At 46.0% G+C, this 20880-nt stretch overlaps 1 protein-coding gene across 1 annotated transcript in view; it reads right to left on the reverse strand.

Annotated features, from left to right (window-relative positions):
- Positions 1-18242, reverse strand: part of LOC138654087 (UDP-glucuronosyltransferase 2A2-like) — a 142176-nt gene extending 123934 nt beyond the window's left edge. The window contains exons 1-2 of the mRNA XM_069743388.1: positions 18158-18242; positions 17135-17956 (exon numbers count right to left, since the gene is read on the reverse strand). Coding sequence (XP_069599489.1) covers positions 17135-17849 — 715 coding nt within the window. The 5' untranslated portion in view covers positions 17850-17956; positions 18158-18242. The remainder of the gene's footprint in view (positions 1-17134; positions 17957-18157) is intronic.
- Positions 18243-20880: the final 2638 nt, after the last annotated feature.

A 20880-nucleotide genomic window follows, 5' to 3' on the forward strand; every position in this document is an offset into this window, starting at 1 on the left:
ACTAACCAGGGGGCATTGCAGTGGAGGACAACTGTAATGAGAGGCTGACACAGAGAGTAGGCCCAAATCAGTAAGTAGTCTAAATGCAGTTCAAAATTGGCAACAGTAGTAAACAGGCGGCACAGCTTTGTTCAGTGGAGGAGAACAGCAAGGAGCGGCAGACACCGATAGTAGGCCCCAACCCAACTAGTAGGCCAAATGCAGTCTAACATTAACAACTACTTAACGAGAGCCTGAAAATGGAATTTCAGGACAGGAAACCAGGAGAACAGCAAGGAGCGGCAGACACTGTTAGTAGGCCCCAACCCAACTAGTAGGCCAAATGCAGTTGTTCCATTTAACAACTATTTAACAAGAGCCTGAAGATAGAAGCTCAGGAAAGGCAACCTGGAGAACACCTTGGAGCGGAAGACACCGTCTCTACAACCCAGACCCAACTTGTAGGCCTAATGCAGTGTTGTTTCAACAACTACTGAACGAGAGCTAGAAGATCGAAGCTATGGAGAGGCAACCTGGAGAACACCTTGGAGCGGAAGACACCGTCTCTACAACCGAGACCCAACTTGTAGGCCTAATGCAGTGTTGTTTCAACAACTACTTAACGAGAGCTAGAAGATCGAAGCTATGGAGAGGCAACCTGGAGAACACCTTGGAGCGGAAGACACCGTCTCTACAACCCAGACCCAACTTGTAGGCCTAATGCAGTGTTGTTTCAACAACTACTGAACGAGAGCTAGAAGATCGAAGCTATGGGGAGGCAACCTGGAGAACACCTTGGAGCGGCAGACACCGTCTCTACAACCCAGACCCAACTTGTAGGCCTAATGCAGTGTTGTTTCAACAACTACTGAACGAGAGCTAGAAGATCGAAGCTATGGAGAGGCAACCTGGAGAACACCTTGGAGCGGAAGACACCGTCTCTACAACCCAGACCCAACTTGTAGGCCTAATGCAGTGTTGTTTCAACAACTACTGAACGAGAGCTAGAAGATTGAAGCTATGGAGAGGCAACCTGGAGAACACCTTGGAGCGGCAGACACCGTCTCTACAACCCAGACCCAACTTGTAGGCCTAATGCAGTGTTGTTTCAACAACTACTGAACGAGAGCTAGAAGATCGAAGCTATGGAGAGGCAACCTGGAGAACACCTTGGAGCGGCAGACACCGTTAGTAGGCCCTACCGAAGTAGTAGCCCCAATGCAGTTTTCAAATTCCTATAGGCTGAAAACCAGACTATTGACGCTCAGCTTTTTTCAGAGGAGGCGCAAACAGACACAGGTAGTAGGCCTTAAACAAAAAATTTGGCTAAATGCAGTTTAAAAAAGGTTACAGGGGTACACAGGCAGCATTGCTCTGGTCAGTGGAGGACAATTTCAATTATGGACCGCAGACAGACTTAGTACGCCTACAATTAAAAAAGGATGCTCTATGCTATTTAAAATAGGTTCCAGGGGTACACGGACAGCATTGGTCTGGTCAGTGGAGGACTATTGGAAGGAGGGACCGCAGACAGGCTTAGTAGGCCTAACATAACAAAAGTAGGCTGTAGGCACTTTAAAATAGGTTCCAGGGGTACACGGGCAGCATTGGTCTGGTCAGTGGAGGACTATTGGAAGGAGGGACCGCAGACAGGCTTAGTAGGCCTAACATAACAAAACTAGGCTGTAGGCACTTTAAAATAGCTTCCAGGGGTACACGGGCAGCAGTGGTGTGGTCAGTGGAGGACTATTGGAAGGATGGACCGCAGACAGGCTTAGTAGGCCTAACATAACAAAAGTTGGCTGTAGGCACTTTAAAAAAGCTTCCAGGGGTACATGGGCAGCAGTGGTGTGGTCAGTGGAGGACTATTGGAAGGATGGACCGCAGACAGGCTTAGTAGGCCTAACTGTTGTGAATTCCACTCTTGGGCTCCCTCCGGTGGTTGTAAGTGGCACTTTTGTGAGTTCTGCTCTTGGGCTCCCTCTTGTGGTTTCTAGTGGTATGGCTGCTCCTTGGAGTTAGCTGTCATCAGCTGCCTCCACTTATCGTCCGCTATTTAAGTCTGGCTCTTTCTTCAGCCTGTGCCACTTGTCAATGTTCCTGGCTGGATTCACATCTCTGCTTGGACTCTCCTGGTTTCCTGACCAGTTCTGCAAAGATAAGTTCTGGCTTTGCTTATTTAAGTCCACATGTTGTGGACTTATTGTTCTGTGCATTCTATATTTGTCCAGCTTGTCAGTATGGATTTTTTCTGTTAGCTGGAAGCTCTGGGAAGCAGATTTACCCTCCACACCTTTAGTCAGGTGTGGAGATTTTGTAAACTCTGTGTGGATTGTTTTGTAGTTTTTATACTGAACGCACAGTATCCTTTCCTGTCCTATCTATCAAGCTAGACTGGCCTCCTATGCTAAAATCTGATTTCATTTCTGCGTATGTTATTTTCCCCTCCTCTCACCGTCAATATTTGTGGGGGGCTATCTTTCCTTTGGGGATTTTCTCTGAGGCAAGATAGGTTTCCTGTTTCCATCTTTAGGGGAAGTTATTATTATTATTATTATTATTATTATTATTTATTTATATAGCACCATTGATTCCATGGTGCTGTACATGAGAAGGGGTTACATACAAGTTACAAATATCACATACAGTAAACAAACTAACAATGACGGACTGATACAGAGGGGCGAGGACCCTGCCCTTGCGGGCTTACATTCTACAGGATTATGGGAAAGGAGACAGTAGGTTGAGGGTTGCAGGAGCTCAGGTGTTGGTGAGGCGGTAGCTCCGGTGTTGGTGAGGCGGTAGCTCCGGTGTTGGTGAGGCGGTAGCTTCGATAGTGATGAGGCAGCAGCGGTGTCAGTGCAGGCTGTAGGCTTTCCTGAAGAGATGAGTTTTCAGGTTCCGTCAAGTTAGATCTTAGGCTGTGCCGAGGGGTCTAGGGAGCGTCAGGTACCCCCCACGGCTATTTTTAGTTGCGCTGCTAGGTTCAGGGTTTGCGGTCAGTACAGATACCACCTCCTTCAGAGCTTGTCTCATGTTGTTCCTAAACCACCAGATCATAACACCTAACATAACAAAAGTTGGCTGTAGGCACTTTAAAAAAGCTTCCAGGGGTACACGGGCAGCAGTGGTGTGGTCAGTGGAGGAGTATTGGAAGGAGGGACCGCAGACAGGCTTAGTAGGCCTAACATAACAAAAGTAGGCTGTAGGCACTTTAAAATAGGTTCCAGGGGTACACGGGCAGCATTGGTCTGGTCAGTGGAGGACTATTGGAAGGAGGGACCGCAGACAGGCTTAGTAGGCCTAACATAACAAAACTAGGCTGTAGGCACTTTAAAATAGCTTCCAGGGGTACACGGGCAGCAGTGGTGTGGTCAGTGGAGGACTATTGGAAGGATGGACCGCAGACAGGCTTAGTAGGCCTAACATAACAAAAGTTGGCTGTAGGCACTTTAAAAAAGCTTCCAGGGGTACACGGGCAGCAGTGGTGTGGTCAGTGGAGGAGTATTGGAAGGAGGGACAGCAGACATGCTTAGTAGGCCTAACATAACAAAAGTAGGCTGTAGGCACTTTAAAATAGGTTCCAGGGGTACACGGGCAGCATTGTGTTGTGAATTCTGTGGCAGAGTTCACTCCTGTGGTCACAAGTGGTACTTCGGCTGATTCTCTCTGGGAGCTTCCGTTTGTGGAGGAAAGTGGTACTGCAGCTTCTGAGTTTCCTCCCTCAGGTGATCTGGTGAGGTCGTTAGCTGCTTCTCTACTTAACTCCACCTAATGCTTTGATTCATGCTTCCTGTCAATGTTCCAGTGTTGGACTTGTGTTTCTCTGGATCATTCCTGTGGCCTGCTGCTCTGCAAAGCTAAGTGCTTCTTTGCTATTTGTTGCTATTTTTTCTGTCCAGCTTGTCTATTTGTTTTGCTGGAAGCTCTGGGACGCAAGGGGTGTACCTCCGTGCTGTTAGTTCGGTACGGAGGGTCTTTTTGCCCCCTTTGCGTGGTTTTCTTTAGGGTTTTGTGTAGACCGCAAAGTTATCTTTCCTATCCTCGTTCTGTCTAGAATATCGGGCCTCACTTTGCTGAATCTATTTCATCCCTACGTTTGTCTTTTCATCTTACTCACAGTCATTATATGTGGGGGGCTGCCTTTTCCTTTGGGGTATTTCTCTGAGGCAAGGTAGGCTTATTTTTCTATCTTCAGGCTAGTTAGTTTCTCAGGCTGTGCCGAGTTGCATAGGGAGCGTTAGGCGCAATCCACAGCTGCCTCTAGTTGTGTTTGGAGAGGATTAGGAATTGCGGTCTACAGAGTTCTCACGTCTCAGAGCTCGTTCTGTTATTTTGGGTTGTTGTCAGATCACTGTGTGTGCTCTGATCGCTATGTACATTGTGTTCCTGAATTGCCTATCATAACAGCATTGGTCTGGTCAGTGGAGGACTATTGGAAGGAGGGACCGCAGACAGGCTTAGTAGGCCTAACGTAACAAAAGTAGGCTGTAGGCACTTTAAAATAGGTTCCAGGGGTACACGGGCAGCATTGGTCTGGTCAGTGGAGGACTATTGGAAGGAGGGACCGCAGACAGGCTTAGGATACCTAACATAACAAAACAGCGCTAGAACATACAAACTTGAAAATATTTCATATTTCTAGTGCAGTGATGCAGTTCAAATTTCGTTTTTCAAGTTTGTATGTTCTAGCGCTGCAGTGTGCTGCCTTATTTACTTAACTATATACGAGTTGGCGACTCTAGGTTCAGCACCTGTTCACACTGAGTCTATGTTTGGATGTGCCGGTCAGGTTTTTGAAATGTATTCTTTAGCCTTCTGATCGTGCACTCCGCCTCCTAGCTTCAGGTGTTTTAATTACAGCAGGTCCAATACCCCTCCACAGAGAGAGAGAATTTTAGTCTAGTAAGAGGTTTTCACATGTACCCATTCAGATGGAGACGTTTATTCTCAGCGAGGTAAGGCAAGTTTAGGACCTGGTATAAGAGAGATGCTGTAAAGGGGCTACCAGGTACACATAAAATTGGCCATTTTTATGCGCTAAAAGCTCTCATTTTTCATATTTCTAGTGCAGTAATGCAGTTCAAATTTCGTTTTTCAAGTTTGTATGTTCTAGCGCTGCAGTGTGCTGCCTTTTTTACTTAACCAAATCTTTCTGCAAGAACTCGGACAGAACTTCCGCGGTGTGTCTGTTGTCGCCCAAACACTTCATAGCCAATACAGCCTGGTGACGCTTGCCAGTAGCTGCCCCATAATGGGACACCTGGTGTGCAACAGTCGCAGCTGCGGATGGAGTGTTTGTGCCACTGCAGTCTGTGGACGAGCTCTCGCTTCTGCAGGAGGACGAGGAGGAGGAGGAGGGGGGGGGCGAACGGCTACAGCCAACTGTTTCCTAGACCGTGGGCTCGGCAGAACTATCCCAATATTGCTGTCCCCTGTGGACCCTGCATCCACCACATTCACCCAGTGTGCCGTGATGGACACGTAACGTCCCTGGCCATGCCTACTGGTCCATGCATCTGTTGTCAGGTGCACCTTTGTACTCACAGATTGCCTGAGTGCATGGACGATGCGCTCTTTAACATGCTGGTGGAGGGCTGGGATGGCTTTTCTCGAAAAGAAGTGTCGACTGGGTAGCTCGTAGCGTGGTACAGCGTAGTCCATCAGGGCTTTGAAAGCGTTGCTTTCAACTAACCGGTAGGGCATCATCTCTAACGAGATTAGTCTAGCTATGTGGGCGTTAAAACCCTGTGTACGCGGATGCGAGGATGAGTACTTCCTTTTTCTAACGAGAGTCTCATGTAGGGTGAGCTGGACTGGAGAGCTGGAGATCGTGGAACTAGCGGGGGGCCAGTGGACATGGCAGACTGAGAGACGGTTGGAGACGGTATTCTTGCCGGTGCCCTAGATGCAGTGTTTCCTACTACGAAACTGGTGATTCCCTGACCCTGACTGCTTTGGCCTGGCAACGAAACCTGCACAGATACTGCAGGTGGTGAGGAAAATGGTGGCCTTACAGTGACGGAAGGGATGTAGCGTTGCTGACTAGCTTCATTGGCTGAGAGTGCTACAACCTTAAGGGACGTTTGGTAGACCTCTGCTTAAGGTAGTTGAACATTTTTGACAGATGACTTTGCTCTGATCAATTGGATGTTGTTTAAAAAAATGCCAGACTGCACTCTTTCTAGCATCGGATACCTTTTCAGGCATTGCAGACTGAGCTTCTTTAACCGGATGGCCATGGTGTCCTCCAACTGATTTTGGCTTTGCCACGCGCTTTGGGCCAGATACGGGCCCGGCAGATGGAACCTGTTGCGATGTTGATGCCTGCTGTGGCCCCTCCTCCTCCGCTTCAGAACTACTGCCGCCTGCACCCTGTTCCCCCAATGGCTGCCAATCGGGGTCAACAACTGGGTCATCTATGACCTCCTCTTCTATCTTATGTGCAACATCGTCTGTGTTACCGTGTAAGCCGGTGGTATAGCGTTTGTGACAGGGCACCATAGTCTCATCAGGGTCTGATTCTGGATCAGTACACTGCGAGGGCAATGTGGTGGTCTGAGTCAAAGGAACAGCATAGTAATCTGGCTGTGGCTGTGCATCTGTGCACTCCATGTCCGATTCAACTTGTAATGGGCACGGCCTGTTACCTGTTTCACTTTCTAACCCAGGAACGGTATGTGTAAAGAGCTTCATGGAGTAACCCGTTGTGTCGCCTGACGCATCCTTCTCTGTTGTTGTTTTTGCTGAACAGGACAATGGAGCGACTTGTCCCTGAGCGTGAACATCCACTAACGACGCGCTGCTTTTACATTTACCAGTTTCAGAAGATGAGGCAAAAGAGCTAGAGGCTGAGTCAGCAAGGAAAGCCAAAACTTGCTCTTGCTGCTCCGGCTTTAAAAGCGGTTTTCCTACTCCCAGAAAAGGGAGCGTTCGAGGCCTTGTGTTGCCAGACGACGAACCTGGCTCCACAGCTCGAAACTTAGGTGCTATATTGTTTTTCCCACGACCACCTGATGCTCCACCACCACCACTACCATCATTACCAGCTGGCAATGAACGCCCACGGCCACGACCTCTTCCACCAGACTTCTTCACTGTTTTAAAAACGTAACCAAAGTAACGGTATTTGTTACTGTAAAACAACTTACAAGGTGAACTCAAACTTCTGTAGGATTTAGATATCCCTTTATAGGTGGGTAAAACTGCAAGGAAAATCAGGCACCATATTACACACTCGGTTTTCTGTGGCACAAAATGAGACAGATGCCACACACACAGGACTGGCACTGAAGCACAAATGCCAATATTAATCTCCCACTATTTTTTTTTTTTCAGGGAGAATTTAAAAACCAAAAAAAAACAGACACTAGGCTTTCTGTGGCCCACACTTTGAGAGAGATGGCACACACGACTGGCACAGAAGCACAAATGCCAAGATTAATCTCCCACTATTTTTTTTTTTTCAGGGAGAATTTAAAAACCAAAAAAAAAAAAAAAGACACTAGGCTTTCTGTGGCCCACAATTTGAGAGAGATGGCACACACGACTGGCACAGAAGCACAAATACCAATATTAATCTCCCACTATTTTTTTTTTCAGGGAGAATTTCAAACCCCCCAAAAAAAACAGACACTAGGCTTTCTGTGGCCCACAATTTGAGAGAGATGGCACACACGACTGTCACAGAAGCACAAATGCCAATATTAATCTCCCACTATTTATTTTTTTTCAGGGAGAATTTAACCCCCCCCCTAAAAAAAAAAAAAACAGACACTAGGCTTTCTGTGGCCCACAATTTGAGAGAGATGGCACACACGACTGGCACAGAAGCACAAATACCAATATTAATCTCCCACTATTTTTTTTTTCAGGGAGAATTTAAATCCCCCCCCAAAAAAAAACAGACACTAGGCTTTCTGTGGCCCACAATTTGAGAGAGATGGCACACACGACTGGCACAGAAGCACAAATGCCAATATTAATCTCCCACTATTTATTTTTTTTTCAGGGAGAATTTAAACCCCCCCCCTCAAAAAAAAAAACAGACACTAGGCTTTCTGTGGCCCACAATTTGAGAGAGATGGCACACACGACTTGCACTGAAGCACAAATGCCAATATTAATCTCCCACTATTTTTTTTTTTCAGGGAGAATTTAAAAAACAAAATAAAAAAAAAAACAGACACTTGGCTTTCTGTGGCCCACAATTTGAGAGAGATGGCACACACGACTGGCACTCAAGCACAAATGCCAATATTAATCTCCTATTATTTTTTTTTTAAAGGGAGAATTAAAAACCAAAAATAAAAACAGTATTGCAGACACTAGGCTTTCTGTGGCCCACAATTTGAGACAGATGCCACAAACGCAGGACTGTCACTCAAGCACAAATGCCAATCTTAATCTCCCACTTTTTTTTTGTTTCTGGGAGAATTGCCAAGAAATCAGGGCCAGTATTACACACTAGGCTTTCTGTGCCCCAAAATTGGAGAGAGATGGCAGACACAGGACTGGCACTCTAGCAGAAATGCCAATCTTAATCTCCCACTACTTTTTTTTGTTAGGGAGAATTGCCAAGAAATCAGGGCCAGTAATACACACTAGGCTTTCTGTGCCCCAAAATTGGAGAGAGATGGCACACACAGGACTGGCACTATAGCAGAAATGCCAATCTTAATCTCCCACTACTTTTTTTTGTTAGGGAGAATTGCCAAGAAATCAGGGCCAGTATTACACACTAGGCTTTCTGTGCCCCAAAATTGGAGAGAGATGGCACACACAGGACTGGCACTCTAGCAGAAATGCCAATCTTAATCTCCCACTATTTTTTTTTAGGGACAATTAAAAAAAAAAAAAAAAAGGATTATAGACACTAGGCTTTCTGTGCCCCACAATTGGAGAGAGATGGCACACACGACTGGCACTCGAGCACAAATGCCAAGATTAATCTCCCACTATTTATTTTTTTTTCAGGGAGAATTAAAAAAAAACAAAAAAAAAAAACAGGGACTGTCCTACAATTACTATCTCCCTGCAGTAATCTCAGCAAGGTATGGCAGGCAGCAATAACAAGGAGTGGACTGCTGCACTAATTAAATCAAAAGTGTGGACAAACAAACAAGATAGCTGTGCAGAAAGGAAGGAACAACAAGATTTGTGCTTTGAAAAAAGCAGTTGGTTTGCACAGCGGCGTACACAACAGCAATGCAGCTATCAGGGAGCCTTCTAGGGCAGCCCAATGAGCTACAGCGCTGAGAAAAAAAAAAGTAGCTTCCACTGTCCCTGCAAACAAAAGGTGGTGTTGGACAGTGGAAATCGCTACAGCACAAGCGGTTTGGGGGTTAATGGACCCTGCCTAACGCTATCCCTGCTTCTGACGAAGCGGCAGCAACCTCTCCCTATGCTCAGATCAGCAGCAGTAACATGGCGGTCGGCGGGAACGCCCCTTTATAGCCCCTGTGACGCCGCAGACAGCAAGCCAATCACTGCAATGCCCTTCTGTAAGATGGTGGGGAGCAGGACCTATGTCATCACGCTGCCCACACTCTGCGTCCACCTTCATTGGCTGAGAAATGGCGCTTTTCGCGTAATTGAAACGCGACTTTGGCGCGAAAGTCGCGTACCGCATGGCCGACCCCACACAGGGATCGGGTCGGGTTTCATGAAGCGACTTTTGAAAATGAACGATCCGTTTCGCTTAACCCTACCCAGCAGCACCAAGTGAGATCCAGAGTCCCGACTATGCTGATCAAGACCCTAGGATAAGATCAGCACCAGTCAAGACCCAGAGTCCCCACTACGCCCTCCTTCCCTCAAACCTTACGACACCCAACATCGGTCAAGCACCGAAGAGCCGTGAGTAGACACTGCCTAGAGAACTGCGCCAGTCAAGATCCAAATCCCAGACCTGTGCCAGTCAAGAACCAGAGTCCATATGATACCGGTCAAGAGCTAGAGCCCAGCCATCTTTCCCTCGAACCTGGAAAAAAATGACGTTGGTCAAGCACCGAATATCTGTGAGGAGACACTGCCTAGATTAGGAAGCTTGTAGTGAATGTGAGATGCGAGTGAGCCAGGCCGTCGCTTCCAGCACCGACGTATGGTACAAGGGTTGGCCTGGTGGGCACAATAAACAGGGTGGGGGTCAATTGAAGTGAAGGAGACCCAACGTGTTTTGGTAAACTTTGTCAGGAGAACAGTAGTTCAGGAGTACAGTACCTCCCCTTGGAACCTGTATTTACCCTATTAGGGAGACAGAAGTATAATCCTCAAGAAGCTTCCCTAATGTGTAAAGTGAACTTTAAAGACTCATTGTATGCTCTGTATTGCACAATTTACTTGTTACACCTAGTTAACTGTTGTTAAGACTATTGCAAATTTCCCAAGTAAGTGAGAGACTTGGCACTCAAAATGCAGTGGAATTAAATAAATTCTTTAAATGGAACCTGTCAGCAGGATTGTGCAGAGTAACCTACTAACAGTGTCAAGTTGGGGCCCTTGTACTGATTAAAATTATACCTTGGTTGCTGAAATCTGTCTTGTGGTTGTTGTTTATCTTTATTTTCAGTTTTGAATTAATGATATTCTTATGCTTAAGGGCGGCCTGTGTGGGGGGTCTTCATGTGGTGCTCTGATTAGGTATTCACCAGTATGACTTCTGACAGGTCACTGATCCCTCAGTGACCTGTCCCCTAGTTTACACAATGAATATTATATATCTTAGAAAAAAAATCGCCTTCCTCAGTCAGGCGCCAGAGGTGGCGCCTGCACTGCAGCATAATCGCATATATAAAGTGTATGTAATACTTTTCTTTCATGTTATCCATAAATTCATAAAAACAAAAAATCAGTTTGAAAATGGGGCCGGCCCCGCCTGCGCAGTAGCAGCTATCTGCAATCCGATAGCTGCTACTGCGCAGGCGCCGCCGTCGCATTCTTGTTAGAGAAAAAAAAATTTGTCTCCACTAAGATGGCGCTGCTGGCATTGCTGAGGAATGTTGCATTTCATTAACTGTTGTTATAAATATTACAAATTCCCTGCCATATCTGAGGAAATAAATAGCTCTTTGATTGTTCCCTTGTGTCCCTCTGCCTGTTGCATTCGACTTCATGCTTACATTTGGTATAGTCAGCATGATGCAGCATTTTACTGCAGAGATAGCGGATCAGTCCATGCCCGAGGCTGTCAGGGAAAATATGCCCCTGGGGCTATGTTCAGTAATTATCCCCGAAACAAGCAGGGCAGCTTGAAAATCTGTTGCAGCAATACCAAGGAGTGTTCACTTCAGATGCACCCATGTCATACAACACAAGATGCCCATGGGGACCATTGCCTCTATTCGAGAGAGGTTTCGGCAAATAGCACCTCATATGTACCAATAAGTGAAAGAACTGCTGTCGCACATGCTACGTGATGAGATGAGTGATATGCAAAAGCTAAAGCCCCTGGGCTGCAAATATTGTGTTAGGTCAGGAAAAAGATGGTATGCTGTTCTGTTTAGACTGTCGATGGCTGAATGCTTGCACCGTGCAGTACGCCTACCTCTTATCCAGGATCGAGAAATCCCTGTCCGGTTTGGGAAAGGCAAAGTACTTCCCTCTTGATTTAGCCAATGGCTACTGGCAGGTTCCAGTGCCTGCAAAGGACCAGCCAAAGACTGCCCTCGTCCTCCCTATGTGCCTATTTGAATTTAACAGAATGCCTTTCGGCTGATAAATGCACCAGGGACGTTCCAGCAGCTGATGGAAAGATGTCTGGAGGATTTGAATTTCGACGTGACCCTGAAATAGCTTTATGACATCATAATCTACTCGCCTACATTCCAAGACCATTTCATCTGGTTGGAACAGATGTTGGAGTGGCTTTAGAGGCACAGATTCAAGGACAAACCCCGAAATGCAACTTGTTTAAAAGGGAGATTGAATATCTGGAGCACACTGTTTCCAGCGCCAGAGTCTACCCCACCATGGGGAAGGTGGGTGCAGTGTAAAAGTGACCCACCCCTACCAATTTTAGAGAACTCAATGCGTTCCTGGGGTTAGCTGGATAGTACCACAGATTTATCAAATACTTTGCTAAGATAGCAGCACTGCTCAACAAGTTGCTAAGAGGAACTGCAGGGGGAATAATCCAGCCAAATAAGTGGGGTCCTAGGCAAGAGGAAGCTTTTCAGGCATTGAAGATGGCATTGACAGGTGCTCCCATTTTAGCCTATACTAATTTCTCTCAGCCCTTTGTGCTGTACACTGATGGAAGCCTGTATGGCTCAAGTGCAGTAAGGAAGAGAAAGGGTAATTGCCTATGCCAGCCGGTCGCTCAGAGAGATCGAAAAGAACCCTGAGAACTATAGTTTATTTAAGCCGGAGCTGCTGGTGCTGGTGTGGACTATGACCGAAACATTTTTGGAATGCTTGTTGGGGTCGGAGATACATGTGCAAATAGATAATACCCTGGCCCATCTGGAAAATTCAAAACTGGGCACACTGGAGCAAAGATAGGTCTCAAGAATATCCAAGTATCTTTGTAAGATCTGTTAGTGACTGATGTAAATCTCAAAACACGCATGTGGATGCTCTGTCCTGAGGAGGGCCAAAGGGAGATGAGGATGAAGAACTTGAAAGTAGGTAGATTCCAGACTTCAAGCAGTTTTCCGTGGCTGTAATAGCTGTACAAGAGTCCAGACCAATCCAGGGCCGCACAAGAGACATGTGGGTACACCTACAGCAGCCCAACCCCTAATTAGCGGAGCTGAGAAAATGGGTCAACCTAGGATAGAGACCCAACCAGAAGGAAGGACCACTCTACCAGCAAGCACCCTGCAGATCTTGGACCAGTGGGAAAGACTCATCATGAGAGATGAATTATTATATCAAATGATCTAGCAGAATTTGATGTAACCTGCCAACTGGTGGCTCCAGAGGGGTTTGTAGTGCAGTTATCTAAAGAAGCCCACCAGAGAGGCACCCACTTTGGTGTGGTTGCTGCGGCTGGTGTATTGACAGATGATCGAAGAAGCCTGCCAAAAATGTCACCAGTGCGAGCTGAGCAAACCCTCAGAACAGAGAGCTCCTATGCAAACCATCTGAACTTCCACATCACTAGCTGATGATCGGGAAGACTCATAATGGATATGAATATTGCTTGGTGAAGATTGGTACTTCACCAAAGTAGGTCCCCGACTCGGTAGGTCCCCGACTCGGGACCAGACAGCATAAGTAGTGGCTAGAGCCACCTGCTGGGACTTGATTTGCATATATGGATGCCCGAAAAGGATTCATTCAGACCAAGGGGCCTCCTTCCAAGGAAGAATAATGGAAGAGCTGCCCCATCTCTATGGAATTGCTAAATCTCCAACCACATGATATCACCCACAAGGGAACAGGTCCTGCTAATGCTTCAACCGCACCTTGTTATAAATGTTATGAACTTTAGAAGAAGACAAGAAGATGAAGTTGCCTGAATTCATTTCCAAGGTGGTATGAGTCTACAATAATCGAGTTCACGCGACTAACAGCTACACGCTGTATATAATGCTGTTCGGGGGAGAGGATGGGAGATTACTGAGCTGGAGCTTGATCCGGATGACCCCTGTCAGGGTAGTAGTCTGAGTACCTGGGTCTGAGAACACCGAAACCGACTCAAGACAGTGAGGTGTTTGATCAAGCCGAAGTTTAGAGAGGGAGATCAGCTCCAGTCAGGATACCATGTGCTAGTGCAGGCCAAGCGACCCAAGAATAAACTGGATCACAAATGGGAAGCAGTGCCAGTCCAGCAATGAGGAAGATTCACCATGATATTCCTCAGCCTCAGGTCTGTGTGGTTCGGACTGAGGCTGACGAAAGAGCACCACTTAGAACATTACACCAAAATATGCTCCAGCCCTGTTCTTCTGAAGCGTAGGGGTCTACTGAAATGAGGTTCTCAGAGGAACCACCTGATGCTACCCAAAAAGAAGCCTTTGGAGATGATTACTGTGCTTTTTGGACCACTGGAGTTACCGATACTGCTCTAGAAGGGGACAGAGAATTAACCCTCCTCATTTAAGCATGCCACCATACACCCATTACTTAAAAAACCATCCCTCGATCAAACTGTGCCGCTAATTATAGACCTGTCTCTAATCTTCCCTTCATCTCTAAACTCCTTGAACGCCTGGTCCACTCCCGTCTTATCCGCTATCTCTCAGATAACTCTCTTCCCGACCCTCTTTAATCTTGTTTCCGCTCTTTACACTCTACTGAAACTGACCACACTAAAGTCTCTAATGATCTACTAACAGCTAAATCTAATGGTCACTACTCCATGCTAATTCTCTTGGATCTCTATGCAGCATTCGATACTGTGGATCATCAGCTCCTCCTCACTATGCTCCGCTCCATCAGCCTCAAGGACACCGTTCTCTCCTGGTTCTCCTCCTATCTCTCTGACCGCTCCTTCACTGTATCTTTTGCTGGTTCCTCCTCCTCTCACCTTTGCCTTACTGTTGGGGTTCCTCAAGGATCAGTCCTAGGCCCCCTCCTCTTCTCTTTGTATACTGCCCCAATTGGACAAACAATCAGTAGATTTGGTTTCCAGTACCATCTCTATGCTGATGACATCCAATTATACACTTCTTCTCCTGATATCACGCCTACAAAACTATTACCCTCATCCACAAAGCACTCCATGGCTCAGCATCACCCTACATCTCCTCCCTGGTCTCAGTCTACCACCCTACCCGTGCTCTCTGTTCTGCTAATGACCTGAGGTTAACATCCTCAATAATCAGAACCTCCCACTCCCGTCTCCAAGACTTTTCACGTGGTTCGCCAATTCTTTGGAATGCACTACCCAGGTTAATAAGATTAATCCCCAATCCCCACAGTTTTAAGCGTGCCCTAAAAACGCATTTGTTCAGACTAGCCTACCGCCTCAATGCATTAACCTAACTATCCCTGTGTGGCCCATTCAAAAAAAAAACAAAAAACCTTAAACTTTAATCAGGTTCCTCACATCATGTTCTCATATATTTAATGCAGTTAATAGCCCTCTGTGTCTGTACTGTTACATACTTAGGCTGTTAACTGGTTCATGTAGCTTTACATGAACACTCGATCCTTACACTATGGATGGTTCGAACAACGAAAGCAATTGTTACCATCCCCCTCTCGTGTCTACCTTTTTCCCATAGATTGTAAGCTTGCGAGCAGGGCCCTCACTCCTATTGTTATCTATTTTGAACTATGATTTTTGTTATGCTGTAATGTCTATTGTCTGTACAAATCCCCTCTATAATTTGTAAAGCGCTGCAGAATATGTTGGCGCTATATAAATAAAATTATTACTATTATTATGAACCAAGAGACAACCTACAGTCCTAGATGACTGGAGCTCCAAAAGCTCCAGAAGCACCTCCGCAGAAGGAAACCTGAAGGATCGAATGCGCCAATGCTGGCATTCCCCCCCCCAACTGATAAACACAAGAGGAATTCATTTGGGAACAGATGCCAGGAGTGTGCTCAACTGTTGGCCGAAATGGGGCTACCCTTTGGAAAACTCCAGACCCTCAGAGATCCCACTCTTCCGAGGACTGGCGAGCTAAAAGGGAGGATGATTTTTAAGAGGTGAAAAGACTCCTGAAAAACCCTTTGTGCGTCATTGGTTACTGTTCAGACGAGACCATGCAGCACTAACCAAAACAGGAAATGTAGCAGGGGTGACGAGTTTGAATGTAACACCTAGTTGGGTGACATTGATGATGAAGTTCCTGAATATAAAGGGACTGTGCACCAAACCAGAGCGGGTTTTGGCACCAATGGATGAGCAGTCCAGACATGCTCAGGAGGAGACGCTGCAGCCGGAGTGACAGGACAGGACGAGGAGCAGGGGCCAGCAGGCTGCTGTCCAGAAGCACACCCGACTACACCGGTTAAGACCCGAGGATCCGATCTGCTCCAGTCAAGACCCAGAGTCCCGACTACGCCAGTCAAGAGCCAGAGCCCAGCCCTCTTTCCCTCAAACCTGTAAGACATCCGACGACGGGCAAGAGACACTGCCTAGTGGAGGACACTTGCAGCGACATACGGTACAGGGGTTGGCCTAGGTAGGGAAAGGATGGGGTCAGTCAAAGTGAGGGATGCCCAACGTGCTTTGATAGATTGTGTCAGGAGAATTTACGGCCTTTCAAGAAGAAGCAGAGGCTCCCGTTAGGGCCATTGTGACTGGAGTAGTTTGTACAGTAGCTCGCTCCAGAATGTGTATTTACTACTGCTACTAGAGACAGACGTATAATCCTCAAGAAGCTTCCCTAACATGTAAAGTGAATTTTATAGATCATTGCATGTTCTGTATTGTATAATTTACTTGTTGAATCTCGTTACCTTTTGTTACAAATATTGCTAATTTCCCACCGTATCTGAGAAAATAGCTCGTTGATTGCTCCCACCTTGTGTTCCTCTGCCTGATGCATTTAACCAACTGCTTACACAAGCAAGACCTGTCTTTCAGGGAAACTCTAAAGATATGGTTGTCCTGGAATTTTTCCTGGGAGAGTGACTCCGGGTAGAGTTACTACAAAGCCTTGAAGGTGGATCCTTTACAGGGAGTGACACCACTTATGCACCCTTCACTTGGCATCTCCACCCTCTGTTTGTATTTTTAAAATCTACATTCGGTTCCATGTATATGAGCCTTCTTATTTGGTATAAAATTTGATGGTCTTTACCAATTGGATGTGGCTCATAGAATTCTCTAGGGGAGTGTGTTTACAGTGCTCTACTTTATTACCTTCTGAGCCACTCCCCCTCGTTAAAGACCTTAAAAATTTGCAATAAATTAAAAGGTTCATATCTCTGGAACCGTATGGTGGATTTAAAAAATACAAAAACAGAATAATTAGGAGAGTGGTAGGTATAAAATAAGAGCAAAAACTGGCCACTTTTGACCTGGTGACAGGTGCTCTTTAAACATCTTCTGACATCTCACTGTGACATGTTTTTAGATGTCACCTATTGAGGCCTTCATTAAATATCACTTTTTATACTCATTATTAATAAAGCAACCTTGCAGTGATTTTTCTATCTGATAAAGTGCATTTCATACATTGATGACATATCAATGACATGTTGTAACAGTAACATCTTATATAAAATAGGTCACTTTAAGACGTCTTACCTAAAATTTCACTGTAGTATGAATCCCATTCACCCCACAGAGAGTAGAATATGTAGTCTTGGACCATGTAGGAGATGATATTGGATATCCTTTCTGAAAAATTCATTCTGTCAGTCAGTTCTGACAAGAACGCTGGGGTGTATGATGGAACTGATGGCAGTTTTCCACAATGCCTTTCTGCTGCTGAGGCCGGTGTGAACCTCAGTGTAAAGATGAATGGTATTCCCAAGGTCACTGCTATGAGGTCTCCGCACATGGTGACTGGGTCAGTTAAGACAATATTGTATTGCCTTGATTTAAGTTTTGCCATTAAGTCTTGGTCTTTAAGTACAGAATTACAGTTTTCCTTAATCATCAGATTGAGTTGACTCACAAGACTGCTGAAACGCTCATAGAACTGAAAAAAGCTCATGTTTGCATTTTCATACATCCAAAGCTTCACAAAGTCATCAATTATCGAGAGTAATTTACTCTTATCATAGGGGACTTTATAGCTCTCATAATTCACTGACGATGAGTTATCATTTGCATTAATGTAAGCTGCGCCTGTAGATATCAATACAGTCACAGTATGGTTTCTGTTTATTAACTCTTCAATTATAATTTTGACGTTTAACCAGTGACTGGCTTCAGTTGGCCATATCAAAATGTTTCCGCAGAATATGGTCCCGGCAAGAAACATGTGGGTGATCAGCCATTGTGCTACTAAATTCATTGTTAATGTAATAGAAGGTACCGCAATATTAAGACTCCTGTATGTAAAGGAAACTGTGAACTCCAGCCAAAAAAAATATATAGAAAATGCTGCTCAGTCTGGTAAACCTAAAAAAATAAATATGATGGATAAACAGACGTATCAATAAATAGAATAGATACATAGATAATAGATATATAGAGCGATAGATGGATAGATAGATGGATAGATAGATAGATAGATAGATAGATAGATAGATAGATAGATAGATAGATAGAGATGGAGAGATAGATGCTACATTTAGGATAGAGAGAAAATTGTTCCCATACCTTTTGTCTGCTTTTTATGCAAGTGATAAATCTGCAGTGTGTTTCAGGCACCTTTGAATCTTTTCCTTATCACAAGACAACACTAAATAAATAGGAAAGATATTTTTACCTTTTGCTACCCTGTCTTGTTCCTCCCCCAAATCTGTAAACTTAAGATTGCAAAAAAAAAAAATAAGTAAACAGAAAAGGTATCATTTTACTTACTAGATGTAATGTATTAAATATTCTGTACTAAAAGAACTATAAATCTTATTGTCTGCAATAATCACTTCACAATTGTGACATCAGGATTTCACAGATGTCTGAATTGTTTGTGTTGCAAGAATGGGCACTGCCTAAGCTTCAACCACAATAGTCTATAGAAACTGATCAAATTACCAGTTTATTTTCTATTTAATATATGTATTTTAGTGATGATCAAACCTGTTTTTGCATTCTCTCTCAAGTGGTCACTCATGTCCTTAGTAGTAAGAGAATGGGGTGATGCAGCAGATCTGAACACATCTGCGTGCTTGACGTTTCTGCAATTGAGGTCAAGATTCAGTTTTATGTCTTGTATCTACAGTTGTGTGAAAAAGTGTTTGTCCCCTTGGCAATGAGTTTTTTACAACGCTTTGGAGGACGTTTGGCCCACTCATGTTTGCAGAATTGTTTCCGAGCATAAACCACATTTTTAAGGTCTTGCTGTAAGAATTGCAGCAATGCGGGATGCAGTGACGGGCAGGAAGCAGAGCAAGGGTTAACAGTTTTATTTTACAGGAGAATACTCCACGCAGGGAGGTAAAGGGTTAAACAAGGGATTAACAGTATAAATGTAAAAAAGATATGGTGAGTAGAAGTACAGATCACAGCGATTCCCGGGCACACACTGCACGTTTCTCCCTCTCTGGTCCCTGCTGCTGATGGTGGGCGACGGCGGATGCTGACCTGAGCGACGCTAGTGCTCCCCTCTCTGGCTTCTACAGCACATCTGGCCCTTCTCTCTGCTCTGTGTGCACGGCTTTGCTGCTCTGTGTGCACGGCTCTGCAGGCGACGGGGGCCCGCTCTATGCGCCCAGTCGCAGCACTGGTACTCTCTGGTGGGGGCAGGGGGAGCAGAGCGCGCCTCTCACCTCCTGTCTCTCCCTGCCCTCCTCGGTCTGCAGTAAGGTCCACTTCTCTAGGGCTTCCCCCAGGCAATAGGGGAAGGTCTGGCTCACTCAGACTTCCCCCTGGGAACAGGGGATGCAGCCTCAACAGTTCTGGACTCGGCATGCAGGTACCCACGGTCCGGTCGTCCTTCTTACAATGCTACAGCAACTCAATTGGACTAAGGTAAGCACTTTGACTAGGCCACTCCAAAGTCTTAGTTCTGTTTTTTTTAAACCATTCAGAGGTGGACTTTTTGGTATGTTTTGTGTCATTGTCCTGCTGCGTTACCCAAGTTCGCTTTACAGAGGTGTAGCTAGGGTTTCAGCTTAGGGGGTGGGAAACTGCGTGGACCACTAACCAGGTAATCCTGACTACAGCAACGTGGTGCAACCTATTTGTGAGTGGATCGCCCCCAGACGCAGGGCCGCAGGTTACTCGGTACCGGTCCTTTCTGTCTCGGTTCTGGGGATGTCACGGTGGCTGGACCCGGTCCGTGACCCTGCTAAGGGGCGCCCAATAAAAGGTGATAGGAGTCTGTCAAGGTTTCGTGACGCCACCTGTGGTGTTCGATCAGGGTGACCGACGCTGCTTGGGGTCCACTGGGGTGATGTAATGGCAGCTAGATGGTAAACCTTCCCACAGGTGAAGTATGTCCCCAGGGCTTCCCAGTAAGGTGGATGGTGATGGTGTGAGGTACAGGCAATAACGAGGACACAGGGTTGCAGTCTCTTTACCTCTTTACTGTAGACTTCAGGATCCTCAATCCAGGACACGATTAACAGGGCTGTCGGAGACCGGCCGGTCCGATGGCACATCCAGAGTTCCCTTTACAGGTGGAAATCGTTGCCTACCAATAGCGCCTGTGTGTTGTAGTGCTATCCTGCTGAGCATTCGGTATAGTCCTCACAACTTCTGTTCTAGTTCGTTCGTTCTTTCTAGTTCTTTCTCTTTCTTTCTATTTCGTTCCAGATGTTACTAGTTTCTCGTCCCCCAGGTATGTTATGGCTAGGACGCACCCGTATGACGAGAAGGCTCGGAGCTCTTCCGGGACCCTAGAGACGCCCCTCTCCACGCGTTGCCCCCTATGTCTTCGTAGGAATTTTAAGGTAGACAGCCAACCTATAATTAACTGTCCTGCGGAGTTTGAAGTAAGGCATAGAGTCTGTTACTTCCTCGGTGTTCCGGCAACCGGCTATGCACCTCAGTAGGATGTTGTCGTTCTCGGGGCACGACTCCTACTGGATCTCCTTTGTGCTGATCTCGTTTCTCACTGTTCCACAATATCCTTCGTTTCGTGTCTCTTTCTTAGGATACCGCCGCAAGGTAGTGCAGGCGCGGTTCCGTAACGTTCTGTTCGCTAGGTACCTGCCAGGTTCCAACGCCTGACAGGGACTACCCCTGAATCTTCTCCCTGCAGCACCCCCTGCCACGGGATGCTGCCTGAATCCAACCCAGTCAGCTTCTGATCTAACTTCCTATCCAACCCCTAGTTTTACCAGTGTGGGGAGTGGCCCAATAAATAAAGCCTTTTTCTCCCCCTAGTGGCCGGAGTGTGAAGTGTAATTTGTGCTGGTGATACCTGGTCAGAGAAC

Source organism: Ranitomeya imitator, chromosome 1 (genome assembly GCF_032444005.1).
Source record: "Ranitomeya imitator isolate aRanImi1 chromosome 1, aRanImi1.pri, whole genome shotgun sequence".
NCBI lineage: Eukaryota > Metazoa > Chordata > Amphibia > Anura > Dendrobatidae > Ranitomeya > Ranitomeya imitator.